A 17486-nucleotide genomic window follows, 5' to 3' on the forward strand; every position below is an offset into this window, starting at 1 on the left:
TGGAGAATACATGAATGATGTCAGCTGCCACATTTTTTAAGGATTTCCTCAAATTAAATGTGTTATTAAATTGAAGCCATTGCTACATGAATTATCAAAAACCCTAAACATTTGTAGTAGCACCTGAACTTATGAGCTCAATTGATTCTATGACGGAGCTCAAATCATAAATGATAAATGGGTTATACTTGTATAGCGCTTTTCTACCTTTAAGGTACTCAAAGCGCTTTGACAGTATTTCCACATTCACCCATTCACACACACATTCACACACTGATGGAGGGAGCTGCCATGCAAGGCGCTACCAGCACCCATCAGGAGTAAGGGTGAAGTGTCTTGCCCAAGGACACAACGGACGTGACTAGGATGGTAGAAGGTGGGGATTGAACCCCAGTAACCAGCAACCATCCGATTGCTGGCACGGCCACTCTACCAACTTCGCCACGCCGTCCCATCAATGTTGCCCATTGAACTGTATTGAAATCAATTGCTTGGCACCACCAAAACAGCACACTTTTAAAATGTTACATGCCTTTTTAAAAAGAAAAAATAACTTCTAGATAAATATTTTGTGAAAAACAATACGATGCACTGTATGACAAACAACTACAGTAGTTTTATGAAGTAATACAATAATGTACAGCATTCACCTTGGAGAGGGGACTTCTATGATATCTTCTTCGAGCCGTCAAAACACACCATTAAATTCTCTTCATATTTCATTTTACATCCTTGGCTGTTGTTACAGACTCCTCCTTCTTCAGTATAGTGCAGTCTAATAATGCTACGCTCAGTCTGCTAAATTGGTTATACAGTCTGTCATGTTTTTGGATGATTGTGTTTCTTTAATTCAATAAATATAATCCACTTATTTTTCTCAGCACTGTACTTCACACTCACTTTATTTGTTCCAATTGTTTCAAAACAAAGTTATGCCAATCTATAGGTACAAACTAAGGCTAGCAAGTAAAACAGGATGTTTTGGGCAGATCTTACAGTGTTTACTGTGGCATTGGCTATGCCAATTAGCGAAGAAGAGGCTTGTAACTTAAACTTTTGCCAATGTACAGCTACTAAAAATAATTGCACTGTAGCTTTATTGCTCGATCTCTATTACTTGAGAGTTGTCCTTAAAAGCAATCTGTGACTGCAGTACTATGCCTCGGACTGTGTGGGAAACAGTCTTGGAAACCATGGATCATCTCTGCAGCTCTTGAACTTTCCAGGTATGCACATGTCTTCTTTGTAATATGATTGTAGCTGAAAAAGGTAATGGAATACATATATAGACAAGCACTTTTCCTTAATTTGTATCTGTTGTGGAAGAACTTTGACCTACACAAATACTGTAGAAAACTTTGAGATATTCTTTGAGTCATCTTTCTACTATTCTTAAGTCTTTACATTATAATTTTCTGAAGGGCAAACATTTACTATTAGACCTACTCAGTGGCCTTGTGGTAGAGTGTCCGCCCTGAGATCGGTAGGTCGTGAGTTCAAACTCCGGCTGAGTCATACCAAAGACTATAAAAATGGGACCCATTACCTCCCTGCTTGGCACTCAGGTTGGAATTGGGGGTTAAATTACCAAATGATTCCTGAGCGCGGTGAACGCTGCTGCTCACTGCGCCCCTCACCTCCCAGGGGGTGGAACAAGGGGATGGGGCAAACGCAGAGAGTAATTTCAGTGTGTGGGTGTGTGACTATCGGTAGTACTTTAACTTTATTAAGTCACAATGAGTTCAAGTGTAATTATCTGACTTCATTGTCATTTCTTGACAAACAGGATATTTAGAACCAGCTCAGCCACATTGTGCAGATATTAAAATTGCTGGAAAACAATGATTAAAAATAACTTTCATAATTTAACTAATGATTGCAAACTAATTTGCAACTGAAATCCAGCTTGATAAAATAGGTTGAGCATTAATGTTTACTGCAACTGAGTCTAAACGCAACAACATTGTGTTACTGTTGTGCTGGGGTTTCATTGTCATGAAGTCATCAGTGAATACCTAGGCCTTTTGTTATTCTTTGTGATCTTTCTTTGGTAATTCCTCAGCCCACATACAGTATATGTCATAATGGCTTTATTTTCTCCAGATGATGGGTACATATTTACAGTGGTAAAGGTGTTGATTGCTATCTCCTTTTTAAAGTTTTTGTGTGATTTTTACATGCAATTGAGGTAATATACAGTATTTGATTCTCTGTTGATTTTAATTATTTAAGATATCCAAATTCCTGACATTTGTGTTAAGTTTATTTGAAGTCTAGCCGCTCTGTTTTGAACAAGTTGCAGTTTGTGCAGGTCAGACTTAGTCGTAGCAGACCATATTATAGGACAGTAATGAAGATGACAGAAAACAAAGGACTGTATGACTTGAGCCATTGTTGAGAATGTCAAGAAGGTGGAGCACTTCCTGACCATGGCTAAACCTCTTCCCATTGTCATTAAAATACTATCAATATGATCGGACCATGACAGTTGACTGTCTAATAGCACACCAAGCAGTTTTGCTTTTTTGACTTGCACAATAGGTATATCTGACATTGAAATATGAAGCTGAGGGTCATCAACAAGCATATGCCTGGATCCAAAAAGAATGCTTTTTGTTTTGTCAATATTCACAACAAGTTTACTATCATTTACCCAGAGTGACACTCTCTCCAGGTCCTGATTTAAGTTATTTTCTAGGTCATTTAGGTAGAGGCAGTGCTGTATAGAGTTGTGTCATCTGCATACATAACCATATTGGTGTTTGTTGTAACACAGGTAAGATCATTAGTAAAAATAATAAAAAGTAAAGGACCTAAGCAGCTTCCTTGAGACACGCCGCAGTAATTGTACTTGCGTTCAGATAGGCTAGCATTAAAACACTCTCTGTGATCTTCCTGATAGATAGCTCAACATCCAAGAAAGTGACATAGTATTAAAACCATATTTTCTCAGTTTGGAGATCATTATGTTGTGATCTATGACATCGAATGCTGCACTAAAGTCAATCAGGACAGTGCCAACCATCTTCTTGACATCCATTTGTGACAGCCAGTCATCAGTGAGCTAGAGCAGTAGATGTTGAGTGACCTTGCCTGTAAGCATGCTGGGAACACGACTTCAGTTTGTTGTAGGTAAAGTAATCTTGAATTTGTTTGAAAACAACTTTTTCCATCAATTTACTAAGAACAGGAAGTACGCTTATTGGTCTACTGTTTTTACCAGTAAAATTTTTATTTTTGTCCTTGGGTAGAGGGATGACCTTGGCCTCCTTCCAAACCCCAGGACAGACTCCATATCTTAATGATTTATAAAATATATGACAAACCGGAGTTGATACATAGCATGCCGCAATTCTTAACAATTTGCCATCTAGCATGACCGTCCCAGCAGGTTTATCAGATGGCAGTGATGACAACAATTTCTTAATTTCAGAACTACTAACTGGTACAAAATTGAACCTGCAGTTTTTACCCTTCATTATATGATTTTCATTTAATGTGCATGAGGAGGAGCCATCAGAAGGCGTCATGTTCACTCTCAGATTTTCCACCTTGTTTGTGAAGTAATTATTAAAATATGTGGCAATTTCCATTGGCTTAGTCAGGTAAGCTCCACCAACTTCTATATACGAATTTGTTTTACATTATGCTGATCTTCCCATTAATTGTTTAAAAATGTTCCACAATTGTTTTCCGTCATGTCTAAAGTCATAGATCTTTGTCTGATAATATACCTTTTTATTACCTCTATTTATTTTAGTTACACGATTTCTTAATTTACGATAGATCATCTCATCCGAAAGTAGACCAGAAGAGTCCGCCAACTTTTTAGCCTGGTTACGTTGCTTCATAAGTGCTTTGAGCTCATTTCTTAACCAGGGGGCGCCATTTGGTTAGGGAATGAGCTCAAAGCACTTACAACGAAACCAGGCTAAAAAGTTGGCGGACTCTTCTGGTGTACTTTCTGATGAGATGATCTATCGTAAATTAAGAAATCGTGTAACTAAAATAAATATGTTAGATATGAGTTGTTCTGAAGAACTGGTTAAGTTCAATTGTTTAGTCTTCAACTATGCAACAAAAAAGACAAGCAAAGAAAGCACAACAGTGATCAGTTACCAAAGCACACCATTATGTACTTCCATTACTCAAGCTCTGGCCATCTTGGCCATATCGACTTATTTAGACATCCAAAAGATTACACTCATACGTGTAATGTATGAACCTGCGAGAGAGTTGTTTTCTTTTCAAAAATACATCAAAAATCACACGTTGTATGAAAGACACTTCTTAGTACTATACTGAAGGAGAACCTCTCCATTCATCAGCCTGCAGGATTGTGCTGCCTCCATCATACAATATACTGTCTGCACATGTGTTACTGTGCGTAGGAAGAATGCTTACGTGTAAAACCCTGGTTGGTCATTTCGGGGCTGTTTGACTTATCTGCAATGCAAACTAAACGTGGAGAAATGTTCAAATACGGGACAAACAGCTACAAGGGCAACTGACTTTGAACTCAGGAAAACTGTTTTACCGATGTCTTGCTTTCTTTTTAGCGTTTTGTTTTAACTTTTCTATTACCTAGCTTAATTTTCATTTTATAATTATCACTCACATGTATGAAACAATTTGAGCAGCACAAACAACAGGAGATGAGTTACTATACTTGTCTGGCTATACAAAGGTATTAGCCAAGGGCAACATTTTAATGAGCGTGAGTCACATATTGGCATCTCCTACCATTGAGAAATATGTTGCTTACGTACTTAAGCACGTCAGGATGTCATTCTTCTTAGAATCAGACGTAAAAGATGTTGACGACTGACATGAAAATGCCTCTCTTCTTTCCTGTCTAGCTTTGCGGTGCTCCATGAGAAGAAGAAGTTTGACAACAGATGGGAGAGAGAAGAGATGAGAAGGAGAACCTTTATTTTGCTCTACTACCTTGTTCGTTCTCCGTTTTATGACATATATTCAGAGTAAGTATGTTTTAGGCCATATAACACAAATGGAACTAGAAAATAATTTGGAGAGCGCAGACCTCCTAGGCCTAACCTGCCAATAGTAAATAAAAAAGTCCTGAAATCAGACAATGATTCGGATTATCCCAAAATGTAATCACTTTTTCTTCATCCGATTTCTGACATTTCCTAAAAGTTTAATCACAATGTGCCCATAACTGTAGAACGAAAGAAAGTCTGAAAGTGAAACCAGTGCCTCTTGCATTTATACAAAGAAGTTTAGGCTTCTAACGTAATCATAAGGTAATGTTGACATTATCTGGATCAATCCCAAAATGTAATGACTTATTCTTTATGCCATTTCAGAGATTTGCTGAAATGCTGATCAAAATCTGCCCATTACTCTTTGAGCTATTGATAGCGGAATGAAAGAAACAAAGTGAACCCTCTTTTCTGTCATCTACAGTTTTTTCTGCTGGGCTACACAAACATTCACACACAAGGGTTAAAGCTTGTAGCGTAAACAAAAGGTGACATAGTATAAATGATCCGGATCAGGTCCAAAATCTAACCAATTGTTCCTTATCCCATTTCAGACACTTCCCAAAAGTTGCAACATAATCCGCCCATACATTTTTGTGTTAAGTTTGCTAACTAACTGACAAACCCCGGCGATTGCATAACATTCTGGCGGAGGTAATAAATGGAAATCTCAAAAAGATACAATTAAGCTAAAAGTGATTTATGCCTTGCTAAAATTTGGAGTGTAAGTTTATATTTGTTACATGTGAACGTTCTGGCTTAAACTGGTGCAAAAAAGGCATATAGGTTAGGGAGATATATTGACCATAAGATAATGAAAGCTGCTCTCAAACCCCCATGCAACTCAGAGATCACACAATTGTCATTTCCTGTTGTCTGACTAATTCAGGAAGTGACGTATGCACAGCTTCAGAGTATCATTTTCATCATACACGAATTTTAATCAACATCAGACCTTGTTTGTGGAGTGTTTACATTTTCTGCCGACTCGTCAGACTGACTATTAAAGTCTGTCCCCATGCCCTGCCCACGTCCTATGGCGTAGGCTAAAATCATTTATAATTTGTCATCACCCATCTGTCTAGTATCCCGGATTTTGATCTGGGCTCATTTTGTCCGAAGTCCTTAAACTATAAACAATAACTACACTTTTTTTTAAAATTTTCCCTATCATTCAGAATGTATAAAAGGCAAGCACGCATGTTTTTTTTTTAATGCATTCTAACTAGTAAATAAATACAACAAAAGTCCACTTACAATTGAGCCTATGGAGTCGCTCTATTCTAAAGCCCTTATAAACAACCAAACGCCTCCATCAATGCTTTATGTACATGCTGTAAGTATATACTTTATGTAATGTAGTAACGGGCGCAATCATAATAGCATGTAATATTTACATATTTTACTCTTTTATTTATTTATTTATTTATTTATTTTTTCCTGTCCATCCACGCAGGCAAATCACATTATTGAATAAGATGACCATATCTGCTGTACAGAATTACTTTACAAAAGAGAAGTGTGGGGTACTTCTCTTGTTGTCTTATTTGTATTTGACTTTATTCAAATGTATATAAATATTTTGCGCAGGAGGGGATAGAAAGAAGAAAAAAAAGGAAGACAGAGGGGGCAATTGCGGGGACAGGAGGAGAATTAGACAAAGAGACAACAACAAGAGCTTCCGCGAAACGCATATCAACTTAGGCTTGCTTCCTGTAGGGGAGGAGCCTGAAATGATGACGTGTGAAGCTTCGCTGCCAGGCTGTACCACATGACCGCTTTTGGGCGCAGTTCAGATGTTGGCGGGAGATTCGACAACTCATGAACCGCCCAAACTCCATTGAAAATGTCAGTTTGGAATCTCGATAAAGAATAAAAATAGTTTTTAAAATGCCAATAGAATAAAAAAATGACGGTAAACTTAATGGAAACCAGTTACCGCTTTCTTATGAATACTAAATAACTAACTTCTGCATGTCAAATCTGCAGATACTTGGTAGTGTAACGGTTCGCACATATGACTTTTATGCCTCATGATGTGGGTTTGATACTCGACAACGTCGGATCTTGAAATTGTTTATCACTGTAAACATTACGTTTAATAAAGTAACGCATTCTGAATAGCGGTAGAAAATGGATGGATTCTGTATTTACTATTTTTTTAACCAGCCACCAGAATTCAATTGCTGCAAGGGTTTTGTCAAGAAAAAAAAATCACTTAAAACTAAAATGAAATAAATCTCCTCTGTTCTGTACATCACAAGTTACATTCTATTGTCATTTTCCTCTTTATGCCATTTGCTCAAGGTGACAAAAAACATCATACAACCTGCCCTATCATATGATTCTACCATGTTGGCAAAATACAAACACAATATATAACACATAAAACATTTTATTATACTTGTGTTAATTTAACTAGCAAAACCATTCGGTCAAACATTTCCTGTTAATCACTGTCTTTTCCAAGAGCCAGGACAGATGCAACAATTCAATGCATCACACATTCTGTGGTTCAAATACAGCTATTTGTAATCATACATTTGACAAGCAGGTGATGTCTTGTGCTGAAGCATGCATTGCAGCTTCCAGAATTTCTTGAACCATTTGACTCAAGTGGTTAAGATCGGTAGGTTGGAGTTCAAATCCCAGCCGAGTCATACCAAAGACTATAAAAATGGGACCCATAACCTCCCTGCTTGGCACTCAGCCATAAAGGGTTGGAGTTGGGGGTTAAATCACCAAAATGATTCCCGGGCGCGGCGCCGCTGCTGCCCACTGCTCCCCAAGGGGATGGGTCAAATGCAGAGGACAAATTTCACCACATCTAGTGTGTGTGTGACAATCATTGGTACTTTAATCTTAATACCTAATGAGGCTTCATCTGACCAGTTAATATTTACATCACAAAATGTAAATGAAGTATTGTTGGTGCTTTTTGGATGGTTATTTATTGGGTTTTATGGTCTGAATAAACGCAAGAGACGCAAGATACATGGCTACCATTGGCTCCATTGTAAGAGGACTTTTATTTAAGTTTATGTAGAAGTTAGAACGTAAATTAAAAACAAAGACATATGTGTGCTTGTCTCTCATAAAGGTTGTAAAATATGAGCAATTAAAAAAAAGTGCAGTTCCCCTTTAGGTTAAAAAAAAAACAACAAGTTTGCGGTTATGAGTATTGGTCTTGACAAGCAGGAAGTTATCTGTATGGGTTTGGAAAAAATATCCTTCAGCCATAAAAAAAATTACAGTCTTTGCAATCTTTTATTATCTTCTTTAGTAATTTCAGGCCAACATCATTCAGAAAATGTAGCCCAGGTATGAATAATTTGGCCTAACTGTATTCATGCAACAGTTTTTCTTTGTTTGATGTCTTTTCTGTGTTTTATTGTGTATTGGGCACAATTTTAAATTGGAATCTGATTAATTATGACAGTATTCATGAAAATTGTTTTCCTCTCTATTATGTCTTACACCTCCAAAGCCCAGCTTGGCTTGTCTTCCCGCAAGAGCATTGTCCACTCTACATGGATACTATATCGTCAGTGTTTCCTATTCATTTATTTTTTGGGGGGAATAAATGCGTATTTGGGCCCCTTTTGTGTTCGCCCTCGCTCATAAACACATGACAGTGTAATGGTACTGTCGTTGTGTGTGTTGTACTTCCGCTTACAAACACACCTGCTTTGCCAAAGAGAAGACGCAGCAGAAGGGTTCTATTGTGCCACAACTATGATGCTATATTTAGCGTGGAGGGAATCTGCATCAAAAGTTGAATTGTGGAGCCCCTACTTGGAACATTTACAATACTGGGTTGCATTTAAATGATAATATTGATGATAGTATGAGGAAGAAATGATCACAATAGGTATTGAGCCCAACTTAACTACTGGTCAGATACAGTCTGTCTTTACCTGCATGAATGCTGTTTTTCTCTTTGCAAATAATAACTCGCAAATATTAAAAAGAGTGTTCCTTCATTTGCAGGGAAAAGATTGTTTTCCTGCTGCGACTTCTGGCCAATCACGTGCCAGGAATAGGCCTTGTCGCACGTAAGTACTCTTCACTCACGTGTTTGCTTTTTATTTATTTATTTATTTTTTGTCCTGTCCAGCTACTCAGGCAAATCATATAGTTGATGTAGATGCCCATATCGGCTGTACAAATTTACTTTACAAAAGAGAAGTGTGGGATACTTCTCTTGTTGCCTTATTTGTATTTGACTTTATTAATGGATTTATTCAATGTTTGGCGCAACCGGACAGAAGCTGTAGGGTACAGAAAGAGGAAATCAAGGAAGACAGAGGGGGAAATTGCAGGGACAAGAGGGGGATAAGACAGAGAGACAACAACAGAACAACATCAGCAAATACAACGTGTAAAAATATGATACGAAAAGTGATGGCAAAGAAGCAGTTAGTGAAGTAAATATTAATAACAGAAATTACAATGAACATTATTACACTACAAATGGAGCATTACAAATATCAATAGAAATAGCACTATTAATATGGAATAATAACATTAATTACCTTTATTATCAGCAATACAATTGTTACAAATGCAACAATACATGTTGAATGATAACTTGAATTACAAAAGAAAGCAAATAAATGGAGGGGTAGAAAGAGAAGTGAACTGTATTAACCTTGTAGATTGTTATAGTAACAATAGGTTACGTTTTGTCAGTGTGCCATGTTTTACCCAGTTTCCCATAGGGGAACAACAATATATATGTGATGAAACGGTATTACATGCATGAGTGTATGTATGCATATGTGCTTCTATATTTACAGTATGTGTATGTGTATGTTTGTTCAGTGAATGTATCTGTACAGTATGTGTATATGTATGTTTGTACAGTGAATGTGTGTGTGGGTGTATGTACCATGAGTGTGTATGTATGTACTGTGTATGTGTGTGTGTAGGTACTACCTATGTATATGGGTAAGTACCAATGTGTGCGCGTATGTATGTATTAATGAATGAATATATGTATGTGTGTATATCCATCCATCCATCCATCTTCTTCCGCTTATCGGAGGTCGGGTTGCGGGGGCAGCAGCCTAAGCAGGGAAGCCCAGACTTCCCTCTCCCCAGCCACTTCGTCCAGCTCCTCCCGGGGGATCCCGAGGTGTTCCCAGGCCAGCCGGGAGAGATAGTCTTCCCAACGTGTCCTGGGTCTTCCCCGTGGCCTCCTACCGGTCGGACGTGCCCGAAACACCTCCCTAGGGAGGCGTTCGGGTGGCATCCTGACCAGATGCTCGAACCACCTCATCTGGCTCCTCTCAATGTGGAGGAGCAGCGGTTTTACTTTGAGCTCCTCCCGGATGACAGAGCTTCTCACCCTATCTCTAAGGGAGAGCCCCGCCACCCGGCAGAGGAAACTCATTTCGGCCGCTTGTACCTGTGATCTTGTCCTTTCGGTCATGACCCAAAGCTCATGACCATAGGTGAGGATGGGAACGTAGATCGACCGGTAAATCGAGAGCTTTGCCTTCCGGCTCAGCTCCTTCTTCACTACAACGGATCGAAACAGCGTCCGCATTACTGAAGACGCCGCACCGATCCGCCTGTCGATCTCACGATCCACTCTTCCCTCACTCGTGAACAAGACTCCGAGGTACTTGAACCCCTCCACTTGGGGCAAGATCTCCTCCCCAACCCGGAGATGGCACTCCACCCTTTTCCGGGCGAGAAACATGGACTCGGACTTGGAGGTGCTGATTCCCATCCCAGTCGCTTCACACTCGGCTGCGAACCGATCCAGTGAGAGCTGCAGATCTTGGCCAGATGAAGCCATCAGGACCACATCATCTGCAAATAACAGAGACCTAATCCTGCAGCCACCAAACCAGATATCTTCAACGCCCTGACTGCGCCTAGAAATTCTGTCCATAAAGGTTATGAACAGAATCGGTGACAAAAGGCAGCTTTGGCGGAGTGCAACCCTCACTGGAAACGGGTCCGACTTACTGCCGGCAATGCGGACCAAGCTCTGACACTGATTATACAGGGAGCGGACCGCCACAATAAGACAGTACTCTCTGAGCACTCCCCACAGGACTTCCCGGGGTACATGGTCGAATGTCTTCTCCAAGTCCACAAAGCACATGTAGACTGGTTGGGCAAACTCCCATGCACCCTCAAGGACCCTGCCGAGAGTATAGAGCTGGTCCACAGTTCCACGACCAGGACTAAAACGTGTGTATATATGTATGAATAATTGTGTGTATGTGAGTATGTCTGTGAATTTGTACGTACAATATATTTAGCTCCCAGTATGTGCGGGAGCCAAAGTACGGCTCCAGCTACCCAGAGAGCCCAACCCAAAACAGCATGTGCGGTGCCCAGGGAATAAGGCACCACCAATCCGACGCAGCCAGGCTGGCCAGCGACAGAAACCCCAAAGCTGGGTCCACCGTGCCGCTCGGCAGAGCCAACGGCAGGCTTAAGACAGACGCGCCCAGCAGAGGACAAGGCACGGGAGAAACAGGGGACAGCCATCCCCCAAGCCAGCGAGATACCACACCCCACATGGGCAGAAAGACGGGACGCCCCGAGGGGCCCAGAGTCTCCCCGCAGGACCCAACGATGGAGATGGAACATCCGGCAACTGCCCTGACGGAGCTTCCCCCTGAGGGAGGAGAAAAAAAAGAAATTAAAAAAAGGAGAAAGGTAGTTTACAGACATGCTGACTACCCCAGCAGCTGGTCAACTTGCAGAGCATTCTGCAGCGCACCAGGCTGCCATGATAGATGCTGGGACTAGATCCAGCAGGCCCCAACCAAGACGGGCATTCGGAAGGGGTGGACGGTGGGACCCAGGGGCCGCAGACACAGCCCGGCGACAGTAGCCTGAGGCACCGACCCCTGCCAGACACACATGCCCCGAGACTATTTGGACACACACCATTTTATTTGTATGTTTTTAATTTACCTTGTTAAAATTGAATACAATGGAGAGTATGTTTGGTTGTTGTGATAGAATTAAGATTAAAAATATTACCATATTCACAATTCGACATAAGATTTCAATAGAAGCTCTACAGGTTATTGGCATTTTTACCCTGACTTGACAAAATATGTTTCTAAGACTGGACACGTCTGATGTGAACAAGGGGAGTAATGATAATAGGATGGTGTAACCAAACTCAATGTCAGTGTTGATTGACAGTAAATAGGTTAAAGTAACATTAACAAGGTGCTTGTGTTTCCCAGGGCCTCTCATGGATTACTTGCCCAGCTGGCAGAAGATATACTTCTACAATTGGGGATAAAAGTCACCACTTCCAATCAAATGAACTCTTGAGAAGTCAGTTTTTAATAAACATTTTGCCATCTGTTTGTCCTTTATCTTCGAGCTGAACACTTTTTTTTATTGCGACTGGGAACGCGTGGCATCATTCTTTTTAAGCCCTTATCATTTGACAAAGTACGCAGGCAAAGTGGAGAATGTGCCAGCGGGAAGAAAGATGACTGATCTTGTACGTTTTTCTAGACTGGAAGACATCTCAACAATTCATCTTACACAATAAACCGATTTCATGATGAAGACAGGTTTGTGTTCAACTTGGACAGACTTGTGAAACTGCAAAAGCAGGTTTGCTGTGTGTGTGTTGGAAACCACCAATTATTTACGTCAGACTTTTGTAAGGCAAAAAAAAAGTGCTCTTAGTCTCAGAGTGCTGTTTAGAAACATGTAATAATAGCCAAAAACAAAAGTATCCAAGTCTTAATAATAATAAACAACTTGTTCTTGTATGTCCAGTTTTTAAAAAAGTGTGGATAAGTTTTACACTCTGATATTATTTGCAGTTCTGTTTCTTTTATATACTTCAAAGCAGGCGTGAGGGCACGAGATTAGAAGAAATGACAGGTACAGATAAGCTAAGGGGGGAAGAAGGGCCATGCAGGCAGAGAGCATGTATTGTACTAGGATGCCAACATTAGTACGTCCGTCACACTGCCCGCTGTTAAAAAAGATTGAAAAAAAAACAGGCATCCAAAACTGTGTGAAAGCTCACGTCCAAACGCATGAACCTTACGATTTGACACATTGGCCTTGTTCAGAACGAGTATCCAACTTTTATAAGTCAGAGAAGACAAAAGTCCTCATAGGTTAAAACAAAAATTGCTTCTCAACCCGAGGAAAAGTCTGGCTGTCACACACAAAATCTATGCCAGAGAAGCAACTAACAATTTGCAGTCTTTTTACAATAGGCTAAACATTCAATGATTGGTAACATCAGTAGCAAAACTTTGCCACATTGCTATCATTAGAGAAAGCTAATGTGTGTGTTTTTGTTTCAATTATGTGACAACACTAAATTGGCCCTAGTGTGTAAATGTGAGCGTGAATGTTGTCTATCTGTGTTGGCCCTGTGATGAGGTGGCAACTTTTCCAGGGTGTACCCTGCATATACAGTATATATATATATATATATATATATATATATATATATATATATATATATATATATATATATATATATATATATATATATATATATATATATACATGTATATATATTATATATATATATACATATATATACATGTATGTATATTATATATATATATAATATATATACGTACATATACATATATATATTCTCTGTCAGTCCTCTTCTGGGTCGTCTGGCCCTTGAGGCAAAGCAGGGAATTTCCATCTGGCCCTGTCAGCCCTTAGAGTGGAAAAACAAGTTGCCTCTATATTGAAGCTATTATCATATATGTCTGATTTTTGACACCAAAAGATTTCAAGAATTTGCGAATAAATAGATATGATCGAAATAGTATCAATCTCAAGGAGATTCCCGAGTCATTTTGAGAGATAATGAGGAAGCCAGTTACGTGATCATGTGACGTCGCGCTAGTAACCAAAGATCCCTTCCCTATCAACAACAATGCTAATCAAAGCAGACTTTGTGAGAGCCAACAACTATTAAATTTGAGAAATTATGATCCAGGATCCTTATATTTTTGAGCCTGATCACAAAGAGGATGAGCAATAAGTTTAGAAGCCGAGTGATGGACGCAGATTCATTGTGACACTAGCATCGGCAGCATTGCTAGGTGCTAAACATACAAAATAAAGATAACAAACCAGAATAAAACAAACACTATAATATTTCCTCACGCATCCCGATCGACGGGACGCTCACATAATTTTGTTCAGATGAAGATTCCATTGCAATCCTCACAAAGGATTTAAACAAAAATCCTGCAGGAACGTCTTGTCTATTTCGCCATCTTGGGGGATGTGAAAGGGACCAGCCTGTCAGACTGGCCACATTTGTGTACTACCAGGTGAGAGCTGCATGAAATATAATCTAGAATTTACTTTTAGCAAGTTTGTATGTCCTGTACGTCCTCTATTGGATTTTCATTCCCAGGAATAAAGTTGGTGGTTGCAGTGTTATTCCTCAGGACATTGGTCTTCTTTTTGTTGACTATAAGTTGTACTGGCTGAGGCTGTCTGTCTTTTGTTGTGCATCCTGGTACCGTTGTGAAAGTAACGCTGTATCTGCGTAATCCAAATCTTCCAAAACTGAAGTGAGAGTCCATTGGATGCCTCTGCGCTCTCCTTTATTGCTGCATCGCAACACCCAGTCAATTGCCAGGGAGCACAGTAGCGGTGACAGAATGCATCCTTGTTTGACTCCAGCTCATTATTGTGAATGTCACGGCATTTAAAGTTCTTGTAAAGAACTGTCGCCTGCTCCCCCTCTGTAACATCATCCGCCGCCTTCACCTCCAATTCCACTGCTACGCAGACGACGTCCAGCTATACGTCTCCACAAAATCCATCTCCTCCGTAACTCCTTCACCCTCACCGACTGCCTCACTGAAATCAAATCATGGATGCACTCCAACCTCCTCCAACTCAACAGCGACAAATCTGACATGCTCATCATCGGTCCCAAATCTCTCACCAAAACTGCTCACAACTTCCACCTCTCTGTCGAAAACTCCACTCCGTCCCCATCCACTCACATCCGCAACCTCGGAGTCATTCTGGACAATAACCTCTCTTTTGAACACCACATTACAAGAACTGCTTTCTTCCACTTCAAAAATATTGCCCTTCTCCGTCCATCCCTCTCCTTCTCTGCCGCTGAAACCCTGATCCATGCCTTCATCACCTTCAGACTCGATTACTGCAACAGCATCCTCTACGGCTCATCTTCCAAAATCCTCATTCAAAACATTCAAAACTCTGCCGCCCACCTGCTCACCCACACCCGCTCCCCTGAGCACATCACCCCAGTCCTTCAGAAACTCCACTGGCTCCCCGTTCCTCACCGGATCCACTTTAAAATCCTCCTCCTCACCCACAAAGCCATCCACAACCAGGCCCCCTGCTAGGTAGCAGGGGGCCTGGTTGTGCGGGTTGTTGGTGAAGCAGGTTGGTGAGGTCACCAACCTGCTTCACCGCCATACCCCTTCACGCAGCCTCCGCTCCTCCGACGCCAACCTCTTCTCCCCACCACTCAGAGCCAAGCTCCGGACCTGGGGTGATAGAGCCTTCTCCATCGCTGCTCCCACCCTCTGGAACTCTCTCCCCAAACCCATCCGGGACTGCTCAGACCTTCCTACCTTCAAAAGCCTTCTCAAAACACACCTTCAGATCTGATTTTAACCTGTGATTAGTGTTCTGTGTCTTGTAATGTCCAGTGTTACGTATTTTACTATGTACTTCTTTTATATTTCCTGTATTATTACTTTTAACTGTTTTATATTTTAAGTTTTACCCTGTAAAGCGTCTTTGAGTACCCTGAAAAGCGCTATACCAAATTAAATATATTATTATTAAAGAGACTGGATCATGTTGTCCAGCTTCTTTGGGATGCCGTATTTTCTCAAGATCATCCAAAGTGAGTTGCCATGGAGTCTGTCAAACGCTTGCTTGAAATCTATGAATATGGTGTAGAGTGAGCTGTTCCATTCCTTTGATTGTTCCAGTATTTGCCAAAGAACAAAGATGTGATCTATGCAAGACCTTCCTTTCCTGAATCCTGCTTGCTCTTCACGTAGTATTGTGTCTACTGCTGCCTTAATACATTGGAGAATAAAATGGCAGAAAACTTTGCTTGAGAGTGAGAGTAGTGTAATGCCTCTCCAATTGTTGCATTCCCCAGAGTTCCCTTTGTTTTGGTAGTTAGATGATTACACCAGTTTTCCAGTTATCTGGTGCTGTCTCGCTGTTTCATATGTCCTGAAGGATGTTCCTGAGGATGTGAGGTGTATCTTTATCTTCCGCCTAAACATGTATGGACATATACCATCCTTTCCAGTCTTTAGTTTTCGGCTGGTCTCCTTGACTTCTCCCACTGTTATTTCCCCTCTGTCAGGGGAAATAAACCAGGTCTTCTTCGGGAATGTCAGAGACCACCGATGGATCTGGCTGGTTAAGAACTTACTGAAAGTGTTTTTTCCACCTATCCTGCTTTGCATACTCTTCTATGATCATTGTTGCATCTTTAACTTTCACTGGCATATCCTGGGAGTGACCTTGAACCCCCTGTAATTTCTTGGTGATCTTGTATACTGTTTACATGTATTTTTGGTGAGTAGCAAACTCAGCTTCTTCTGCCAGCTCTTCTGTGCAGCGACATTTGTCTCTCACGGTTCTATCTACAAACAAATATGGGTGTCACCCCAATATTAAAAGCTCTATTGTGTTAGTCAAATATATATTGTCGTGCAACCCTAGGCACTGGGTACCTCGGTTTTCATTGGTAATCTGCACCAAATGGTGTGACAAAGACCAAATCGCATGAAAAACAAATTAATCAATTTTTCCCATAAGAAATAATACAAATAAAAAATACTCCACTTAGGACACACAAAAATGTGAAATACATATAAATGACCATCAATTTTACATTTCATGGTTCTTTCTTTGTCAGTTCTTGTTTTTTAATCCAATAGTGTTGCTCACCTTTGTCAAAGTGCTTGCAATCAAAACTTTATTTGGCCCCATGGTGGATGTGTCAGATTTGTCACTGACAGTTTAGTTATGTTTTGGTTTTTCCTCTGTTTGTTTTTATTTCCTGTCAGCGCTCTTATTTTGGTTCAGTTTCCTGCTTGTCTCTCTGAGCGCTGTTTCCCCTCAGCTGCGGCTGATTGGCACATAGCTGCTATTTAGACCTGCTTTGCCCTCCAGTCAGTGCTGGAGTATTGTCATTGTAGCTGTAAGCTACTATCTGTAAGCTGTATCCTGTAGCTGTTTGCAGCTTGCTGTCTTTTTGATCCTCGTTTCCTGTTTGCTGGTTCCTGTTCTCTGTTTCCAGTTTGCCTGTTCCTGGTTTGTGTTTTTTCTTGATTTTTGGACATTAAATCATGTTTTCCTGCACCAAGCCTGCCGTCTCTGCATCTTGGGGTTCGTCACCACCTCTACTTGAAAGAATACTCCAGCCTAATACGAACCCCGCGGAGATTTCGATGGCGGAGAAGCCTGACGGGATTCTGG

At 40.5% G+C, this 17486-nt stretch overlaps 1 protein-coding gene across 1 annotated transcript in view; it reads left to right on the top strand.

Annotated features, from left to right (window-relative positions):
- LOC133642398 (peroxisomal membrane protein PEX16-like) overlaps positions 1-12351 on the top strand; it is a 75026-nt gene extending 62675 nt beyond the window's left edge. Inside the window, exons 8-11 of the mRNA XM_062036563.1 lie at positions 1154-1226; positions 4860-4982; positions 8997-9061; positions 12230-12351. Coding sequence (XP_061892547.1) covers positions 1154-1226; positions 4860-4982; positions 8997-9061; positions 12230-12288 — 320 coding nt within the window. The 3' untranslated portion in view covers positions 12289-12351. The remainder of the gene's footprint in view (positions 1-1153; positions 1227-4859; positions 4983-8996; positions 9062-12229) is intronic.
- Positions 12352-17486: the final 5135 nt, after the last annotated feature.

The sequence above is a fragment of the Entelurus aequoreus genome, linkage group LG02, assembly GCF_033978785.1.
Source record: "Entelurus aequoreus isolate RoL-2023_Sb linkage group LG02, RoL_Eaeq_v1.1, whole genome shotgun sequence".
Classification (NCBI taxonomy): Eukaryota; Metazoa; Chordata; class Actinopteri; order Syngnathiformes; family Syngnathidae; genus Entelurus; species Entelurus aequoreus.